This window comes from Mytilus californianus, unplaced genomic scaffold, assembly GCF_021869535.1.
Source record: "Mytilus californianus isolate M0D057914Y unplaced genomic scaffold, xbMytCali1.0.p SCAF_21, whole genome shotgun sequence".
NCBI lineage: Eukaryota > Metazoa > Mollusca > Bivalvia > Mytilida > Mytilidae > Mytilus > Mytilus californianus.
In genome coordinates, this window is record NW_026262670.1 from 6,850,010 (window position 1) to 6,872,080 (window position 22,071).

Here is a 22,071-nt window from a genome sequence, read left to right on the forward strand (position 1 = left end):
GAAAGTGGTGTTAAACACCAACAATCAATCAATCCTTACCACCTCTAAATAGACAATAGTACTGAAAGTGGTGTTAAACACCAACAATCAATCCTTACCACCTCGATATAGACAATAGTACTGAAAGTGGTGTTAAACACCAACAATCAATCAATCCTTACCACCTCGATATAGACAATAGTACTGAAAGTGGTGTTAAACACCAACAATCAATCAATCCTTACCACCAAGATATAGACAATAGTACTGAAAGTGGTGTTAAACACCAACAATCAATCCTTACCACCACGATATAGACAATAGTACTGAAAGTGGTGTTAAACACCAACAATCAATCAATCCTTACCACCTCTAAATAGACAATAGTACTGAAAGTGGTGTTAAACACCAACAATCAATCCTTACCACCTCGATATAGACAATAGTACTGAAAGTGGTGTTAAACACCAACAATCAATCAATCCTTACCACCTCGATATAGACAATAGTACTGAAAGTGGTGTTAAACACCAACAATCAATCAATCCTTACCACCAAGATATAGACAATAGTACTGAAAGTGGTGTTAAACACCAACAATCAATCCTTACCACCACGATATAGACAATAGTACTGAAAGTGGTGTTAAACACCAACAATCAATCAATCCTTACCACCTCTAAATAGACAATAGTACTGAAAGTTGTGTTAAACACCAACAATCAATCCTTACCACCAAGATATAGACAATAGTACTGAAAGTGGTGTTAAACATCAACAATCAATCAATCCTTACCACCACGATATAGACAATAGTACTGAAAGTGGTGTTAAACACCAACAATTAATCAATCCTCACCACCACGATATAGATAATAGTACTGAAAGTGGTGTTAAACATCAACAATCAATCCTTACCACCACGATATAGACAATAGAACTGAAAGTGGTGTTAAACACCAACAATCAATCAATCCTTAATACCACGATATAGACAATAGAACTGAAAGTGGTGTTAAACATCAACAATCAATCCTTACCACCACGATATAGACAATAGTACTGAAAGTGGTGTTAAACACCAACAATCAATCAATCCTTACCACCACGATATAGACAATAGTACTGAATTTGAAAGTGGTGTTAAGCACCAACAATCAATCAATCCTTACCACCACGATATAGACAATAGTACTGGAAGTGGTGTTAAACACCAACAATCAATCAATCCTCACCACCACGATATAGATAATAGTACTGAAAGTGGTGTTAAACATCAACAATCTATCAATCCTTACCACCACGATATAGATAATAGTACTGAAAGTGGTGTTAAGCACCAACAATCAATCAATCCACACCACCACGATATAGACAATAGTTCTGAAAGTAGTGTTAAACATCAACAATCTATCAATCCTTACCACCACGATATAGACAATAGTACTGAAAGTGGTGTTAAGCACCAACAATCAATCAATCCTCACCATTACGATATAGACAATAGTTCTGAAAGTAGTGTTAAACATCAACAATCTATCCATCATTACCACCATGATATAGACAATAGTACTGAAAGTGGTGTTAAACACCAACAATCAATCAATCAATCCTTACCACCAAGATATAGACAATAGTACTGAAAGTAGTGTTAAACACCAACAATCAATCCATCATTACCACCACGATATAGACAATAGAACTGAAAGTGGTGTTAAACATCAACAATCAATCCTTACCACCACGATATAGACAATAGTACTGAAAGTGGTGTTAAACACCAACAATCAATCAATCCTTACCACCACGATATAGACAATAGTACTGAATTTGAAAGTGGTGTTAAGCACCAACAATCAATCAATCCTTACCACCACGATATAGACAATAGTACTGGAAGTGGTGTTAAACATCAACAATCAATCAATCCTTACCACCACGATATAGACAATAGTACTGAAAGTGGTGTTAAACACCAACAATCAATCAATCAATCCAATTTAGTTTTTGCCAAAATGCGAAGGTTCTCAAGCGATACACTCTTGTTTGAGGCTCTTGTCTAATTTTCATTTCTGCTTTTTATCTTTAAACTACAAAACCTGGTTGAGCAAAAATGATCAGCAAGACAGGTTTTGGCACAAATTTTCCAATAAACACAAATATTCTTGTTGCATTGTATAAATTTTGAGGGGCAAAAATGCTGGGTAAGCCGTATACAGGCTCCTTCGAGCCTATATAGTTTAGTTATACCCCAAATACTATCTTAGCTTAAGGGACAATTTTATTTTACGGTTGAACATATCTATACTTAATTTACCACAAATTACATACTTCAAATGGAGGTTATCCAAAAATTGACGGAGACATAATCAAGACAAATGGTAACAAGTGTAAGGTCACAGAATATTAGAATATTCTACAGTTGGAATAATTTTCGATTCAAAGGTGCATTTAAAATGCTCTTGCAAATAAACACAAAGTAAATTCAAAAACAACCTGAGTGTACACTTTTACTCTGGGCCTCACAATTTTTTGGAAAATATGAAAATTTTATCGATAAATATATTATATAATGTGTAACATTTTTATTGTATATTATTTTTGGGGGGTTTATATTTTAGAAATTTAATAGTTCTACAAGAAATATGAGTAAAGGTATATTCACAGTGCATATTCCTTATTTTTCAGTCTGTCATGTCAGAGGAATCTTCAGGTGTGACTGCTGGTCAAGGGATGGAAGGTAATTTTCATTAATAATTTTTGTAATAAATATTTGGTATTTTAAAAGTGTTTGGTGTATATGTCTGTCTGGCAGAGTTCATATCAGGATCTTTTGTGGCCAACTACATACCGTAAATTCGAAATTATTGCGTGCATTTATTATTGCGATTTTTTTGTACGACCGCAAATTTATTTGCAGTAGTATTATGTTATGGTGTTGTCTGCGTCTGCATCTGAAGACATTTTGGTTCGCAGACAATAACTTGATTATAAGTTCATGGATCTCTATGAAATTTTAGCACAACATTCCATACCACTAAAGAACGGTTGGGATTGTTTTGGGGGGCTATTGTCCTAGCTATTTAGCTCACCTGGCCCAAAGGGCCAAGTGAGCTTTTCTCATCACTTGGCGTCCGTCGTCCGTTGTCGGTGTCCGTTAACTTTTACAAAAATCTTCTCCTGAAACTACTAGGCCAAATTTAACCAAACTTGGCCACAATCATCATTAGGGTATCTAGTTTAAAAAATGTGTCCGATGACCCAGTCAACCAACCAAGATGGCCGACATGGCTATAAATAGAACATAGGGGTAAAATGTAGATTTTGGCTTATATCTCTGAAACCAAAGCATTTAGAGCAAATCTGACATGGGGTAAAATTGTTTATCAGGTCAAGATCTATCTGCCCTGAAATTTTCAGATGAATCTGACATCCCGTTGTTGGGTTGCTGCCCCTGAATTGGTAATTTTAAGGAAATTTTGCCGTTTTTATACGACCGCAAAAAAAATTTTGTGGTCGTATATTGGTATGACGTTGGCGTCGTCGTCGTCGTCGTCCGGCGTCGTCATCCGAGGACGCATTAGTTTTCGCACTCTAACTTTAGTTTAAGTGAATGAATCTCTATGAAATTTTACCATAACGTTCAATACAACAAAAGGAAGGTGGGGATTGATTTTGGGGGTTATGGTACCAACAGTTAAGGAATTAGGGGCCAAAAAGGGGCCAAAAATAAGCATTTTCTAGTTTCCAGACAATAACTGTGGAACGGTGTATGGATCTCTCTGAAATTATACTACAAGTTTCCATACCACAAAGGGATGGTTAGGATTTGCTTTGGGGGGTTATGGCTCAAACCGTTTAAGAATTAGGGGCAAAAAAGGGGGAAAAACAAGGTTGTCCTGGTTAATGGACAAATACTTTAGTACAAAACATAATTTAAAGCAGTGTAAGGGAGATAAATCAAATACATCATTGAAATTATCTCCCTTACACTGCTTTTAAATTATGTATAAAGTAATGGTTAATGAACAATTAAGATAATTTAAAACAGTGTAAGGGAGGTAATCCAAATACAACGTTTTGGTTACTTCCCTTACACTGCTTTTAAATTATGTTTAAAGAAATGCATATTTATAAAGGAAGACCAGTAAAAATATCTGCAAATGTTGCATCTTTTTTTTTTACAAAAAAATCCATATGAAAGATTTGACACTATATTTTAAATTCTATTATAAAATAGATTAAGTTAGCACTATGGTAAATTTAAATGGGTAATTATGGTTTGGGGGAAAAAAGGGGGGGGGTAAAAAGAAATTGTGGGGGGTCAATTTTTTCTCATTTCAGATTTCAGAAATTAAAAAGAATTATTCTTCAAATATTATTTTTTTTTCAAATTTCAAATATTGAAAAATTTCAAGAAGTAATCTTTAATTGCACAGTATGGCGCATTAGATTTGTAAAATCTTTGACCACATTTATTTATTTGTTATGCCGAATCTAACCGTGTATTTAGATTTTTAATTTTGGATCCAGTTTTCAAATTGGTCTACATTAAGTCCAAAGGGTCCAAAATTAAACTTTGTTTGATTTCAACAAAAATTGAATATATGGGGTTCTTTGATATGCTGAATCTAACCATGTATTTAGATTTTTTATTTGCGGACCCCACTATCAAATTGGTTCATATTGAGGTCTACATTAAGGTCCAAAGGGTCCAAAATTAAACTTAGTTTGATTTTAACAAAAATTGAATTCTTGGGATTCTTTGATATGCTGAGTCTAAACATGTGTTTAGATTTTTTATTTCGGGCCCAGTTTTCAAGTTGGTCCAAATTGGGGTCCAAAATTAAACTTTGTTTGATTTCAACAAAAATTGAATATATGGGGTTCTTTGATATGCTGAATCTAACCATGTATTTAGATTTTTGGGCCCCGTTATCAAATTGGTCCACATTGAGGTCAAAAGGGTCCAAAATTAAACTTTGTTTGATTTCATCAAAAATTGAATTATTGGGGTTCTTTGATATGCCAAATCTAACCGTGTATTTAGATTTTAAATTTTGGGTCCCGTTTTTTAAATTGGTCTACATTAAGGTCCAAAGGGTCCAAAATTAAACTTAGTTTGATTTTAAGAAAAATTGAATTCTTGGGGTTCTTTGATATGCTGAATCTAAACATGTGTTTAGATTTTTGATTATGGGCCCAGTTTTCAAGTTGGTGCAAGTTGGGGTCCAAAATTAAACTTTGTTTGATTTCAACAAAAATTGAATATATGGGGTTCTTTGGTATGCTGAATCTAAACATGTATTTAGATTTTAGATTTTTGGCCCAGTTTTCAAGTTGGTCCAAACTGGGGTCCAAAATTAAACTTTGTTTGATTTCAACAAAAATTGAATATATGGGGTTCTTTGATATGCTGAATCTTACCATGTATTTAGATTTTTTATTTGTGGGCCCGCTATCAAATTGGTTCATATTTAGGTCAAAAGGGTCCAAAATTAAACTTTGTTTGATTTCATCAAAAATTGAATTATTGGGGTTCTTTGATATGCCAAATCTAACCGTGTATTTAGATTTTTAATTTTGGGTCCCGTTTTTTAAATTGGTCTACATTAAGGTCCAAAGGGTCCATAATTAAACTTAGTTTGATTTTAACAAAAATTGAATTTTTGGGGTTCTTTGATATGCTGAATCTAAACATGTGTTTAGATTTTTGATTATGGGCCCAGTTTTCAAGTTGGTCCAAGTTGGGGTCCAAAATTAAACTTTGTTTGATTTCAACAAAAATTGAATATATGGGGTTCTTTGATATGCTGAATCTAAACATGTATTTAGATTTTAGATTTTTGGCCCAGTTTTCAAGTTGGTCCAAATTGGGGTCCAAAATTAAACTTTGTTTGATTTCAACAAAAATTGAATATATGGAGTTCTTTGATATGCTGAATCTTACCATGTATTTAGATTTTTTATTTGTGGGCCCGCTATCAAATTGGTTCATATTGAGGTCAAAAGGGTCCAAATTTAAACTTTGTTTGATTTCATCAAAAATTGAATTATTGGGGTTCTTTGATATGCCAAATCTAACCGTGTTTTTAGATTTTTAATTTTGGGTCCCGTTTTTTAAATTGGTCTACATTAAGGTCCAAAGGGTCCAAAATTAAACTTAGTTTGATTTTAACAAAAATTGAATTCTTGGGGTACTTTGATATGCTGAATCTAAACATGTGTTTAGATTTTTGATTATGGGACCAGTTTTCAAGTTTGTCCAAGTTGGGGTCCAAAATTAAACTTTGTTTGATTTCAACAAAAATTGAATATGCTGAATCTAACCATGTATTTTGATTTTGGACATTGGACCATAATAGGTAAATTAAAAAAATTGAAGTTCTTAGACCACATTCTTTCTGTGTCAGAAACCTATGCTGTGTCAAATATTTAATCACAATCCAAATTCAGAGCTGTATCAAGCTTGAATGTTGTGTCCATACTTGCCCCAGCTGTTCAGGGTTCGACCTCTGCGGTCATATCAAGCTGCGCCCAGCGAAGCATTTTATTGGTTATTATCTTGAATATTATTATAGATAGAGATAAACTGCAAACAGCAATAATGTTCAGCAAAGTAAGATCTACAAATAAGTCAACTTGACCAAAATGGTCAGTTGACCCCTTAAGAAGTTATTGCCCTTTATAGTCAATTTTTAACCATTTTTCGTAAATTTTTGTAATCTTTTACAAAAATCTTCTCCTCTGAATCTACTGAGACAAATTTAACCAAACTTGTCCACAATCATCATTAGGGTATCTAGTTTAAAAAATGTGTCTGATGACCCCGCCCGCGAACCAAGATGGCCGACATGGCTAAAAAATAGAACATAGGGTAAAATGCAGTTTTTGGCTCATATCTCTGAAACCAAAGCATTAAGAGCAAATCTTACAGAATAAAATTGTTCATTAGGTCAAGATCTATCTGCCCTGAAATTTTCAGACCAATCAGGCAACAGGTTGTTGGGTTGCTGCCCCTGTATTGGTAATTTTAAGAAAATTTTGCAGCTTTTGGTTATTATCTTGAATATTATAATAGATAGAGATAAACTGTGAACAGCAATAATGTACAGCAAAGTAAGATCTACAAATAAGTCAAACTGACCAAAATTGTCAATTGACCCCTTAAGGAGTTATTGCCCTTTATAGTAAATTTTTTACAATTTTCATAAATTTTGTAAATTTTTGTAAAGGTTATTGTCGTAGCTGTTTAGGAATTAGGGACCAAAAAGGGGCCAAAAACAAGCATTTTTCATGTTTCAGGACAATAATTGGTGTATAAGAATATAGATTTCTATGAAATTTTACCACAAGGTTCCATACTTCAAAGAAGTTTAGAATGAGTTTTGTCGAGCCAGCGACTTTTGTCGCAAAAAAAGTCGCAAAAGCGAGACATAGCGATCCTACATTCCGTCGTCGTCGTCAGTGGGGGCATCCACAAATATTCACTCTGTGGTTAAAGTTTTTGAAATTTTAATAACTTTCTTAAACTATCCTGGATTTCTACCAAACTTGGACAGAAGCTTGTTTATGATCATTCATAAGACAGTATCCAGAAGTAAATTTGGCAAAAAAAAAAAATCCTGTTTATCCGTATTTCACTTATAAATAGACTTAGTTTTTCTGCCAGTTAACATTACATTCACTCTGTGGTTAAAGTTTTTAAAATTTTAATAACTTTCTTAATCTATCCTGGATTTCTTCCAAACTTGGACAGAAGCTTGTTTATGATCATAAGACAGTATCTAGAAAGAAATTTTGTAAAAATTTATTACCTGTTTTTTCGTATACTACTGGACTTAGTTTTTCTTCCAGTTAACATTACATATAGTCTGCAGTTAAAGTTTTAAAAACATTTATAAGTTCCTTAAACCATCCTAGATTCTTACCAGACTTGGACAGAAGCTTCTTACAATCAAAAGATAGTATCTAGAGGAAAATGTTTAAACAAATTTTCCCCATTTTTGTTGAGCCTGCGACTAACGGCAAAAGTAGGCGAGACACTGGGTTCTGCGGAACCCTTACGAATTTTTGAGTGTCATGGCCCATACCGTTTAATAATTAGGGGTCGAAAAGGGGCAGAAGACAATTATTTTTCTAGGTTGCAGGCAATAACTTGAATATAAGTGTATGGATCTCTATTCAATTTTAGCACAAGGTTCCATACCACAATAGGAAGGTTGGGTTTTTTTTCGGGGGTTATTATAGTAGCTGTTTAGGAATTAGGGACCAGAAAGAGCCTAACAAAAACAATTATTTGTCTGGTTCACAGACAATAACTTGTATAACTGTATATATCTGTATAAAATTTAAGCACAAGGTTGCATTCCACAATAGGAAGGATGGGATTTATTTTGGGGGTTATTGTTGTAGCTATTTAGTAAGTAAGGACCAAAAAGGGGTCAAAACAAGCATTTTTCATGTTTCAGGACACTAATTTGTGTATTAGAGTGGGTTTCTATGAAACTTTACTACAAGGTTCCATACTTCAAAAGGAATGTTGAGAGTGATTTTAGGGGTCATGGTCCAAACCGTTTAATAATAAGGGGCTGAAAAGGGGCAAAAAAAACAAGGATTTTCTGTTTTCTGGACAATAATTTGAGTATAAGCCTATTTATTGCTATTTAATTGTGCCACAAGTTGTTATACCATATAATATAGTTTGGTATTGATTTTAGGTGTTATAACCTTATTGGTTTAGTTAAAAGAGGCCCAAACCAATACTTTGTATAAATTGCTAATTGTTTAGCAATTTCAGTGGTGTTTAATTCAATAGTCTTGAATTCTTTGGGGTCTTTAATATGCTGAATCTAATTAGGTATTTAATATTTGGATTTTAGGGTCTGTTTTTGAAATGATTCATATTAAGGTCCAAAGGGTCCAAAATTAAACTTTGTTTGATTTCTTTAGAAATTGAACTATTTGTGTTCCTTGATATACTGGATCTAATTGTGTTATAAGATTTTTTAAATCTGAGGCCTGTTTTCAAATTGATCCACATTAACATGATTAAGGTCCATGCGTCCGAAATACAACTTTTTTTTTATTTAAAAAAAATTGAATTCTTGGAGTTCTTTGATATGCTGTATCTAAAGGTGTATTAAGATTTTTGATTTGGGGCATGGTCGGCCCACATTAAGGTCCAAAGGGTCCAAAATTAAACTTTGTTTGATTTAAAGAAAAAAAAATAGTTGGGCTTCTTTGATATGCTGAATCGAAGCTTGTATTTAGATATTTGATTTTGGGCACAGTATTCAACATGGTTCAAATTGGGGTCCAAAATTGAACATTGTTTGATAACATCAAAAATTAAATTGTTTGTGTTATTTGATATGGTCAATATAACAGTGTTTTAAATTTTTTGATTTTGTGCTTGGTTTTCAAAGTTGGTCCAAATTTGGGTCCAAAATTAGACTGTTTGATTTCTTCAAAAAATAAATCATTGGTGTTCTTTAATGTGTGCAATCTAACAGTGTTTAAAATTTTTGATTTTGGGCTTGTTTTTCAAACTGGACCCCATAAAGATCCAAAGTATCCAAAATAAAACTTAGTTTGATTTTAACAAAAAAATGAAACAATGTGGTTATTTGATATGCTGAATCCAACCATGTATTTAGAATTTGAATAATGGACCATAATTGGTAAATGTCTAATTTTGAAATTATTTAAGAACTTATACCACATTTATTCTGTCATGTCTGTGTCAGAAACTATGCTTTTATTACATATTTGCTCAGAATCTAAATTCAGAGACGTTATAGGAAAATTAACAGAAATTTTAATTCGGGTCATAGTTGAAAATAGATAAAAACACCATATCAATTTTAGAGAACTATTTTTGTGGTATACATCACTGGTTCATGGAAAATAAATTAGTTTAAAGACAATAACTTTAGTATAAGTGTATGGATGTGTAAGAAATTTAAGCACAAGGTTCCATACCACAATTGGAGGGTTGGGATATTAAATAGTTAATCAAGCTCTACATTTATAGATTTATTAGGTCTTTCCACTTTTCTGTGGAAAGACCTATTGTATTTGTTCTGATTATTATTATTATTATTATTATTAGCTCACCTGACCTGAAAGGTCAAGTGAGCTTTTCTCATCACTTTGCGTCCGTCGTCCGTAAACTTTTACAAAAATCTTCTCCTCTGAAACTACTGGGCCAAATTTGACCAAACTTGGCCACAATCATCATTGGGGTATCTAGTTTAAAAAATGTGTCCGATGACCTCGCCAATCAACCAAGATGGCCGCCATGGCTAAAAATAGAACATAGGGGTAAAATGTAGATTTTGGCTTATATCTCTGAAACCAAAGCATTTAGAGCAAATCTGACTGGGGTAAATTGTTTATCAGGTCAAGATCTATCTGCCCTGAAATTTTCAGATGAATCGGACAACCCGTTGTTGGGTTGCTGCCCCTGAATTGGTAATTTTAAGGAAATTTTGCCGTTTTTGGTTATTATCTTGAATATTATTATAGATAGAGATAAACTGTAAACAGCAATAATGTTCAGCAAAGTATGATCTACAAATAAGTCAACTTGACCAAAATGGTCAGTTGACCCCTTAAGGAGTTATTGCCCTTTATAGTCAATTTTTAACCATTTTTCGTAAATTTTTGTAATCTTTTACAAAAATCTTCTCCTCTGAAACTACTAAGACAAATTTAACCAAAATTGTCCACAATCATCATTAGGGTATCTAGTTTAAAAAATGTGTCCGATGACCCTGCCCGCAAATCAAGATGGCCGACATGGCAAAAAAATAATACATAGGGTAAAATGCAGTTTTTGGCTCATATCTCTGAAACCAAAGCATTAAGAGCAAATCTGATGGTATAAAATTGTTCATTAGGTCAAGATCTATCTGCCCTGAAATTTTCAGACCAATCGGGCAACATGTTGTTGGGTTGCTGCCCCTGAATTGGTAATTTTAAGAAAATTTTGCAGCTTTTGGTTATTATCTTGAATATTATTATAGATAGAGATAAACTGGAAACAGCAATAATGTACAGCAAAGTTAGATCTACAAATAAGTCAACATGACCAAAATTGTCAATTGACCCCTTAAGGAGTTATTGCCCTTTATAGTCAATTTTTACAATTTTCATAAATTTTGTAAATTTTTGTAAATTTTTACAAAATAATATCCACTGAACCTACTGGGCCAAGTTCATTATAGATAGAGATAATAGTAAGGAGCAAGAATGTTCAGTAAAGTAAGATCTACAAACACATCACCATCACCAAAACACAATTTTGTCATGAATCCATCTGTGTCCATTGTTTAATATGCACATATACCAAGGTGAGCGACACAGGCTCTTTAGAGCCTCTTGTTTTTTTTTTTTTTCTTCCGCCTAATTTTGTTCTCGCGTAAAATTTTTGTTTCGCAAGATGTTGCTTAGATATTTCTTATATAGTATCATACAGTTTATGCGCTTTTTATTTTCACCCATTCTAAGTCGAACAATTTTCTTTGTAGGAGTTATCTCCCTGAACACTGTTTTCCTTGGGATTGCATCTCCTTCGTAACAAATAAAGATATCGACAAAATTCTTTTTCTAAATTGTTTGTTACATCCTCAGGAATGTTTGCCTAATTTGGATCGAATCGATCCAGTGAGATCTTAAAGGAGTTATCTGCCTTTACCAAATTAATTTGTCGTTATGTTTTTGTAACACGTAAACCGTAAGCGTATAAAAAAAATTTGACCAAAATGTTAGTCGCGACATGTTATAACTGGAAAGTTTTTGTCAAAATGGTACGCGTCATTGTTTTAGGGGTTCCATGCCACTGAATAGTAAAATGAACAAAATGAACTAATTATAGCCTCAAACTTTGCAGGTATCATGATGTATACATGCATCTTATCTTAATTTATCAACCAAGGTCCACCATCCTCCACCTCCCCTCCCCTCCCCCCCTTTTTAGCTCACCTGGCCCGAAGGGTCAAGTGAGCTTTTCTCATCACTTGGCGTCCGTCGTCGGCCTTAACTTTTTATACGACCGCAAAAAAATTTTGTGGTCGTATATTGGTATGACGTTGGCGTCGTCGTCGTCCGGCGTCGTTGTCGTCCCGCGTTGTCGTCCGAAGACACATTGGTTTTCGCACTCTAACTTTAGTTTAAGTGAATGGATCTTTTAGAAATTTGACCATAAGGTTAAATACCACAAAAGGAAGGTTAGGGTTGATTTTGGGGGTTATGGTACCAACAGTTAAGGAATAAGGGGCCAAAAAGGGGCCAAAAATAAGCATTTTCTAGTTTCCAGACAATAACTGTGGAACGGTGTATGGATCTCTCTGAAATTATACTACATATATAGTTTCCATACCACAAAGGGATGGTTAGGATTTGCTTTGGGGGGTTATGGCTCAAACCGTTTAGGAATTAGGGGCAAAAAAGGGGGAAAAACAAGGTTGTCCTGGTTAATGGATAGATACTTTAGTACAAAACATAATTTAAAGCAGTGTAAGGGAGATAAATCAAATACATCATTGAAATTATCTCCCTTACACTGCTTTTAAATTATGTATAAAGTAATGGTTAATGAACAATAAAGATAATTTAAAACAGTGTAAGGGAGGTAATCCAAATACAACGTTTTGGTTACTTCCCTTACACTGCTTTTATATTATGTTTAAAGAAATGCATATTTATAAAGGAAGACCAGTAATAATATCTGCAAATATTGCATCTTTTTTTTTACAAAAAAAAAGATTTGACACTATATTTTAAATTCTATTATAAAATAGATTAAGTTAGCACTATGGTAAATTTAAATGGGTAATTATGGTTGCCAACTCCATTGGAAATTTGAATTGAGATTATGACCATATCTTGAGGGAAAGAATTTTTTGGGGGAAAAAAGAGGGGGGGGGGGATAAAAAGAAATTGTGGGGGGTCAATTTTTTCTCATTTCAGATTTCAGAAATTAAGAAGAATTATTCTTCAAATATTATTTTGAAAAATTTCAAGATGTAATCTTTAATTGCACAGTATGGCGCATTAGATTTGTAAAATCTTTGATCACATTTATTTATTTGTTATGCCGAATCTAACAGTGTATTTAGATTTTTAATTTTGGGGTCCAGTTTTCAAATTGGTCTACATTAAGGTCCAAAGGGTCCAAAATTTAACTTTGTTTGATTTTAGCAAAAATTGAATATATGAGGTTCTTTGATATGCTGAATCTAAACATGTATTTAGATTTTTGATTTTTGGCCCAGTTTTCAAGTTGGTCCAAATTGGGGTCCAAAATTAAACTTTGTTTGATTTCAACAAAAATTGAATATATGGGGTTCTTTGATATGCTGAATCTAACCATGTATTTATATTTTTTATTTGTGGACCCCGTTATCAAATTGGTTCATATTGAGGTCAAAAGGGTCCAAAATTAAACTTTGTTTGATTTCATCTAAAATTGAATTATTGGGGTTCTTTGATATTCCAAATCTAACCGTGTATTTAGATTTTTAATTTTGGGTCCTGTTTTTTAAATTGCTCTACATTAAGGTCCAAAGGGTCCAAAATTAAACTTAGTTTGATTTTAACAAAAATTGAATTCTTGGGGTTCTTTGATATGCTGAATCTAAACATGTGTTTAGATTTTTGATTATGGGCCCAGTTTTCAAGTTGGTCCAAGATAGGGTCCAGTATTTAAACTTTGTTTGATTTCAACAAAAATTGAATATATGGGGTTCTTTGATATGCTGAATCTAAACATGTATTTAGATTTTTGATTATGGGCCCAGTTTTCAAGTTGGTCCAAATTGGGGTCCAAAATTAAACTTTGTTTGATTTCAACAAAAATTGAATATATGAGGTTCTTTGATATGCTGAATCTAAACATGTATTTAGATTTTTTATGTGTGGGCCCCGCTATCAAATTGGTTCATATTGAGGTCAAAAGGGTCCAAAATTAAACTTTGTTTGATTTCATCAAAAATTGAATTATTGGAGTTCTTTGATATGCCAAATCTAACCGTGTTTTTAGATTTTTAATTTGGGTCCCGTTTTTTAAATTGGTCTTCATTGAGGTCCAAAGGGTTTAAAATTAAACTTAGTTTGATTTTAACAAAAATTGAATTCTTGGGGTTCTTTGATATGCTGAATCTAAACATGTGTTTAGATTTTTGATTATGGGCCCAGTTTTCAAGTTTGTCCAAGTTGGGGTCCAAAATAAAACAATCTTTTTGATTTCAACAAAAATTGAATATATGGGGTTCTTTGGTATGCTGAATCTAAGCATGAATTTAGATTTTTTATTTGTGGGCCCGGCTATCAAATTGGTTCATATTGAGGTCAAAAGGGTCCAAAATTAAACTTTGTTTGATTTCATCAAAAATTGAATTATTGGGGTTCTTTGATATTCCAAATCTAACCATGTATTTAGATTTTTAATTTTAAGTCCCGTTTTTTAAATTGGTCTACATTAAGGTCCAAAGGGTCCAAAATTAAACTTAGTTAGATTTTAGCAAAATTGAATTCTTGGGGTTCTTTGATATGCTGAATCTAAACATGTGTTTAGATTTTTGATTATGGGCCCAGTTTTCAAGTTTGTCCAAGTTGGGGTCCAAAATTAAACTTTGTTTGATTTTAACAAAAATTGAATATATGGGGTTCTTTGATATGCTAAATCTAACCATGTATTTAGATTTTGGACATTGGACCATAATAGGTAAATTAAAAAAATTCAAGTTCTTAGACCACATTCTTTCTGTGTCAGAAACCTATGCTGTGTCAAATATTTAATAACAATCCAAATTCAGAGCTGTATCAAGCTTGAATGTTGTGTCCATACTTGCCCCAACTGTTCAGGGTTCGACCTCTGCGGTCGTATCAAGCTGCGCCCCAGTGAAGCATTTTATTACATTTTGAACTTCTTCTAGAGAACCACTGAATGGAATGAAACCAAACATGGCATGAACGTTCCTTATGAGGTGCTGACCAAGTGTTGTTACTTTGTAGCGGATCCATCATCCAAGATGGTCGCCAGCCGGGGACTTAGTTTAACATAGGACCCTATGGGAAATACATACAAATGTCTTCTTTTAGAGAACCACTGAATGGAATGAAACCAAACATGGCATGAATGTTTCTTATGAGGTGCTGACCGAGTGTTGTTACTTTGAAGCCAATCCATAATCCAAGATGGCTGCCAGCGGGGGACTTAGTTTAACATAGGACCCTATGGGAAATACATACAAATGTCTTCATTTAGAGAACCACTGAATGGAATGAAACCAAACATGGTATGAATGTTCCTTATGAGGTGCTGACCGAGTGTTGTTACTTTGAAGCCGATCCATAATCCAAGATTGCCGCCAGCGGGGGACTTAGTTTAACATGGGACCCTATAGGAAATACATACAAATGTCTTCTTTTAGAGAACCACTGAATGGAATAAGACCAAACATGGCATGAATGTTCCTTATGAGGTGCTGACCAAGTGTTGTTACTATGAAGCTGATCCATAATCCAAGATGACCGCCAGCAAGGGACTTAGTTTAACATTGGACTCTATGGGAAATACATACAAATGTCTTCTTTGAGAGAACCACTGAATGGAACAGGCATGGGGTAATGCAAATTTGTAATTGTAATGCATGGTAATGCATTACATTTTTCCAAGTAATTGCATGTAATGTGTAATGCAGCAATTTGTGCATTACATGTAATTGTAATATAATGCATTACTTAAGCAAAAAGTTGTGTAATTTCATGCATTACATGGCATTACATGTCATTACTTTTTTCACATACTACATCTTTAAAATATTGTTGGAGTTTTAACTAAACCAAATTTAAGATTTCTTGATTAACTAAGAATATGTTAATCATAAGAATATTTCTTTATTTCATCTTATTTCATACATTTTCCTGCATAAAAAGATTGATATTTGAAAAGCATAGCTGTATTGTTGTCATAAGATCAAAGAATATCTTTGTTTTGCTTAAATAAAAGATAATTAAACTTTGTTATAAAACACTAATTAGTTTGTTTAACAATCAATATTTTCACCATTTAGACAATTGTTCATTAATTAAGGTCTATGTTTATTTTATAATTAGGGAAGTAATTCACAGTAATTAAATATTTCGTTTAAAATTTAAAATAAAACAACAAAAAATATATTTATAAAAGTCAACATTAAGTTAAAATAATTAAAAATTGTAAAAGTCAAATTAAATAGACTTTTTACATGTATACTTATATTCAATTCATGGAACAGTTACTGCATATGCTAGAATCTTTTGTGACTTCTAGTTGTTTTTCAAAATGTTTAATTTTTCTATTCACTAATAAAATTTTCAAACGTAATGTGTAATTCAAGGCATTACTTTGCAAAAGTAATTGTAATATAATGCATTACTTTGATAAATGCATGTAATTGTAATTGTAGTATAATGCATGGTTTGGTCAAAGTAATTGTAATATAATGCATTACATTGCAATGTAATTCGCCCCATGCCTTGAATGGAATGAAACCAAACATGGCATGAATGTTTCTTATGAGGTGCTGACCGAGTGTTGTTACTTTGAAGCCGATCCATAATAACAAGATGGCTGCCTGCAGGGGACTTAGTTTAACATGGGACCCTATGAGAAATACATACAAATGTCTTCTTTTAGAGAACCACTGAATGGAATGAAACCAAACATGGCATGAATGTTCCTTATGAGGTGCTGACCGAGTGTTGTTACTTTGAAGTCGATCCATAATCCAAGATGGCTGCCAACGGGGGACTCAGTTTAACATGGGACCCTATGGGAAATACATACAAACGTCTTCTTTTAGAGAACCACTGAATGGAATGAAACCAAACATGGCAAGAATGTTCCTTATGAGGTGCTGACCAAATGTTGTTACTTTGAAGCTGATCCATCATCCAAGATGGCAGCCAGCGGGGGACTTAGTTTAACACAGGACCCTATGGGAAATACATACAAATGTCTTCTTTAAGAGAACCACTGAATGCAATGAAACCAAACATGGCATGAATGTTCCTTATGAGGTGCTGACCAAGTGTTGTTACTATGAAGCTGATCCATAATCTTATGATGGCCGCCAGCGGAGGACTTAGTTTAACATGGGACCCTATGAGAAATACGTACAAATGTTTTCTTTTAGAGAACCATTGAATGGAATGAAACCAAACATGGCATGCATGTTCCTTTTGAGGTGCTGACCAAGTGTTGTTACTTTGAAGCTGATCCTTCATCCATGATGGCTGCCAGATGGGGACAATGTTTAACAAAGGACCCTATGGACAACACATACAAATGTCTTCTTTTAGAGAACCACATACTGAATGGATTGAAACCAAACATGGCATGAATGTTCCTTATGAGGTGCTGACTAAGTTTTGTTACTTTGAAGCTGATCCTTCATCCATGATGGCCGCCAATGGGGGGACTTCCTTTAACATAAGACCCTATGGGAAATACATACAAATGCTTCTTCTAGAGGTGCACTGAATGGAATGTTACAGGTGCAGGTGCACTCGACTCCAATCTTAATTGACTAGGATTGTCAGTTTTCCTATCGAAGGTTGGTGGTTTCTCTGGGCACTCCGGCTTCCTCCACCAATAAAAACTGGCCGCCACGAAATAGCCCAAAAGAGATGCTTAAAAGTGGCGTTAAAACACCAAAAATCAAAACAATCTATTAATAAACATGTATTTGGATTTTTGATTTTGTGCCCAGTTTTCAAGTTAGTCCAAATCAGGGTCCAACATTAAACTGTGTTTGATTTCAACATAAATTGAATATATACAGGGTTCTTTGAAATGCTGAATCTAAACCTGTATTTAAATATTGGATTTTTGGTCCCAGTTTTCAAGTTGGTCTAATCAGGGTCCAAAATTAAACTTTGTTTGATTTTCAACAAAAATTGAATTTATGGGGTTCTTTGAAATGCTGAATCTAACCCTGTATTTAGATTTTGGATTCTGGGTTACTTTATCAAATTGGTCCACACTGAGGTTCAAAGAGTCCTAATTTAAACTTTTGTTTGATTTCATTAAAAATGAATTCTTGGGGTTCTTTGATATGCTGATTCTTACCATGTTCTTAGATTTGGGAAATTGGACCATAAAAGGTAAATGTCCAATTTCAAATTTTTCAGTTCTTTGACCACATTCATTTTGTGTCACAAACCTATGTTGTGTCTGACTGTCAAATATTCAATCACAATCCAAATTCAGAGCTGTTTTAAGCTTAAATGTTGTGTCCATACTTGCCTCAACTGTTCAGGGTTCGACCTCTGCGGTCATATATAGCTTGTGCCTAGTGGAGCATTTTATTGAAGATTGAACTGAAATGTGAGATAAATATACAGATATATGTATCAGATATCAAAATGCAGGTTAATATTATTGCAATTCTCACTCAGTCTCATTATAAAAAAAAAAACTCGCAATGATTTCTGAATTGTCAGTATACGATTAAATATGGTGAGGGTTTTTCTCATCATTGAAGGCCTTGCAATGACCTATAATTGCTTAAGTCCACTTATTTAAATTCTGATGGATAGTTGTCTCAATGGCAATCGTACCACATCTCCTTAATTATAACCCACGCAACGAGTTGCGGAGGGTATAATGTTTTTGACCTGTCTGTCCGTCAGTCCTTCAGTCCGTTAGTCCTGTTTCTTGTCATTGCAACTCCTCTCAAACCACACAACAGAATTTCATGAAACCTTTTCAGATAATAAGGACATACTACATGGATTTTTCTAGCATTCCACAGGGTTCCGGTATTCTGACCCATTCCCAATGGCAAATACCCTACATTTTTTCCCAATTTTGGGAGCAAAATTCCCAAACAATCTCAAAATTTATTTTCATCTTTAATAGTCATGACAGCGATGTTCATTTTGTTCAACCGCTAGCTTTATGCCGAAAATCGCCTACAAGTAATGTGTAAATCTGAGTAAAATCGTATATGACTGACAAAAACAACATTGAAAAACAATGGAAGCCTTAAACCGGAAATGAAGACAATTACAATACCGGGTCAGATTCCGGGGGCAGATAAGGGTAATTCCGGGTTAGCCAATCAAATACAAAAAAAAAATAATAATTCCAGGCAGGTGACAAAATACATCTATGATGATGAAATATAAACACTCGAATTGAAAACCAAAAAATATATGGGAAAAAAAAAGAAAAAGCAGGAAATATTTTATACAGAAACTCAAAATTACTTTTAGTTCACAAATTTTCATGTCAAAATCCAATAAAATGTGACAGTAATTTTCCTAATCATTAATAAATGTTGATATTACATGTAGATGTTTTTATAGTGTAAACATATAACTACAATTCCAAGAGGTAATTTCTTCTCAATTTTGAAGGGCCAGTAAATTTCTGGAAGTTTCTTACTTTATTTTCACAATAAAAGATAACTTTTAATGAACTAAACACACTAAAACTCAAATCTGGTGTATTTGCTGTTTTCCAAATTTCATTGAAAAGAGTGTGAAAAAATTCCCAAAACTGGCCAGGGTCCTTTTTCCCAAAATACCCAGAAAAAACCCTGTACTACGTAGATGTGCATATCGACAGGAAATTACGATTCAATTTTTTTCCAGGATTAACGCCCCTTTGAACTTATTTGCCCAATATACTACTGCAACCTTTTGTCATCGCAACTCCTCTCAAACCACACAACAGAATTTCATGAAACCTTTTCAGATAATAAGGACATACTACGTAGATGTGCATATCGACAGGAAATTACGATTCAATTTTTTTTCCAGGATTTACGCCCCTTTGAACTTATTTGCTTCAATATACTACTGCAACAGTTTGTCATTGCAACTCCTCTGAAACCACACAACAGAATTTCATGAAACTTTGTAGATCATAAGGACATACTACGTAGATGTGCATATCGATAGGAAATTATGATTCAATTTTTTTTTCTAGGAGTTACACCCCTTTGAACTTATTTGCTTCAATATACTTCTGCAAGAATTTTTTATCGCAACTCCTCTTAAACCACACAACAGAATTTCATGAAACTTTGTAAATAATAAGGACATACTATGTAGATGTGCATATCGACAGGAAATTATGATTCAATTTTTTTTCTAGGAGTTACACCCCTTTGAACTTATTTGTTTCAATATACTACTGCAACAGTTTGTCATCGCAACTCGTCTGAAATTTTTTTTTCTCTATGCAATTTTTTTTTCTTACAGTTATTTTATTTCTCCAGTGACAATGTGGGGACGTGGGGTATGTGAGCACGCTCACTAAGGTTCTTTAATTTTATAATGACCTCGTTTTCATGGTTCATTAGTCAAAGTTTAGTTTTCTTGGTAAGGTTTATTTCGCAGATACTATCAGAAAACTAATGTTAACTATATTTGGTTAATGGAATGATTGTAGGGCGTACATGTCTCCTGTTTACTATATGTTTGCAAACACTTGATTTTTAAGTACGTTTACCAGCAATACAGTTGTCAAAGAAGCCAAACCAATTAATTATTGAATGATTCCAAAAACAATGTACTTAAATTGATAATTACTTTATGCAACTCTTTAGAAATAATGTAAATAATCAGACAAACGGTAATGTTAAGCCTTGTGTACGCCCCATTAACAAGAACACTGAATTATATGTCAATTTAAATAAACAAAAAAAAAATACAATATTGCAAACAATGAATTAGTTGTGTATGAAGCGATTGCCTTGATTAATATTCATCAGGAGTGCTTGAGAAGTCTAAAATTTGTACATCATCTAATGAATGTGTCAGTAGGTATAAAGGACACTCACACCATTATTTAATTTTAGGAACTTCTGGTTTTCTTTTCTAGTTCTGTTGTTGAAAGTTCATCAAGTTTATCCTCTAAATATAAAGTTTCTTTAATTTGTTTCCCATTTTTAGCTCACCTGGCCGAAAGACCCTTTTTAGCTTCTTCCAACATCACTTTGCTTCCATTTTTGGACCGTCACTCGTCTATGGTCTGTAAACTGTTTTCAAAAATCTTTTGCTCTGAAACTGCTCAATGCATTAAAGGCAAACTTTCATCATTGGATTTAAGCTTTAATGTTCATGATTTACATCCAGGTTTATCAACCAACATGGCTGTTGTGTCTAAAAATTCAACAAAGAGGTCAAAGTACAAATTTGGCTAATATCTTTAAAACTATAGCAATTAGAGAAGAACTAAGAGGGTAAACATGGACAGCGCAACAAGTTTTAGATCATTCTATTTATCCTGAAAATTTTGAAAAAAATTGTTCAACTGTTTTAGTATTATTGTCTAGTAATGTTAATTTTCTTTTTTGGCATTTTGCATGACAAAATGTATCCACCCTGAAAATTGTGGAAGGAAAAATGTAACTGCCTGTTTAAAGTTATTGCCCCATTTTTAGCAGTTGTTGGCTGTTATTGTGAAAATTATAGGAACTATGTTGAAAATGTAAATTGCAAAAAAGGATCAGCACAACAAGATTTATCTACCCTAAAATAGAGAAAAATCTGTTACCTTGTTTTGGAGTTAATGCCCCTAAAATTTATCCCAATGTACAAAGGTACACTATAGCTTGGAGAAATAAAATGTCCTTTTGAAAAGGCTAGACTAGCGTTCTTCTTCTCACAGATAATATGTTGAATAGCCGCAAAACTGTGAAGTACATCCAAGCTATTATATAAGAATAAGGACATGAGGTATGATTGCCAATGAGACAACTATCCATCAAATGAAGTGGGTGTAAGCAATTAAAGACAGCTGTATGACCTTCAACAATGAGAAAAACTCATACCGTAGAGTCGGCTATAACAAGAACCCAACATAAAAAAAATTAAACAATTCAATTGAGAAAACCGACGGCAAAATTTATAAAAAAAACAATTTACTAAAAACAAATATGACCGACATGAACCAACGACAACTACTGAACTACTGGCTCCTGACTTGGGACAGGCACATAAAGAATGTGGTGGGGTTAAACATATTTGTGAGTGCTCAATAATTTCAATAAAGTTTTTTTGTAATTTTAACCCCTTTAATTAGTCCCC

The 22,071-nt window shown here is 33.5% G+C and overlaps 1 protein-coding gene across 4 annotated transcripts in view; it reads left to right on the top strand.

Moving 5' to 3' along the window:
- The window catches only part of LOC127731865 (uncharacterized), a 136,671-nt gene that overhangs the window by 33,753 nt on the left and 80,847 nt on the right, over nt 1-22,071 (top strand). For all 4 annotated transcript variants that reach the window (XR_007995855.1, XR_007995856.1, XR_007995857.1 and 1 more), the window contains exon 2: nt 2,668-2,719. Coding sequence is in view for 1 of the 4 variants with exons in the window: in XM_052240731.1 (XP_052096691.1) it covers nt 2,668-2,719 (52 nt within the window). In the remaining 3 variants the exon portion in view is untranslated. The remainder of the gene's footprint in view (nt 1-2,667; nt 2,720-22,071) is intronic.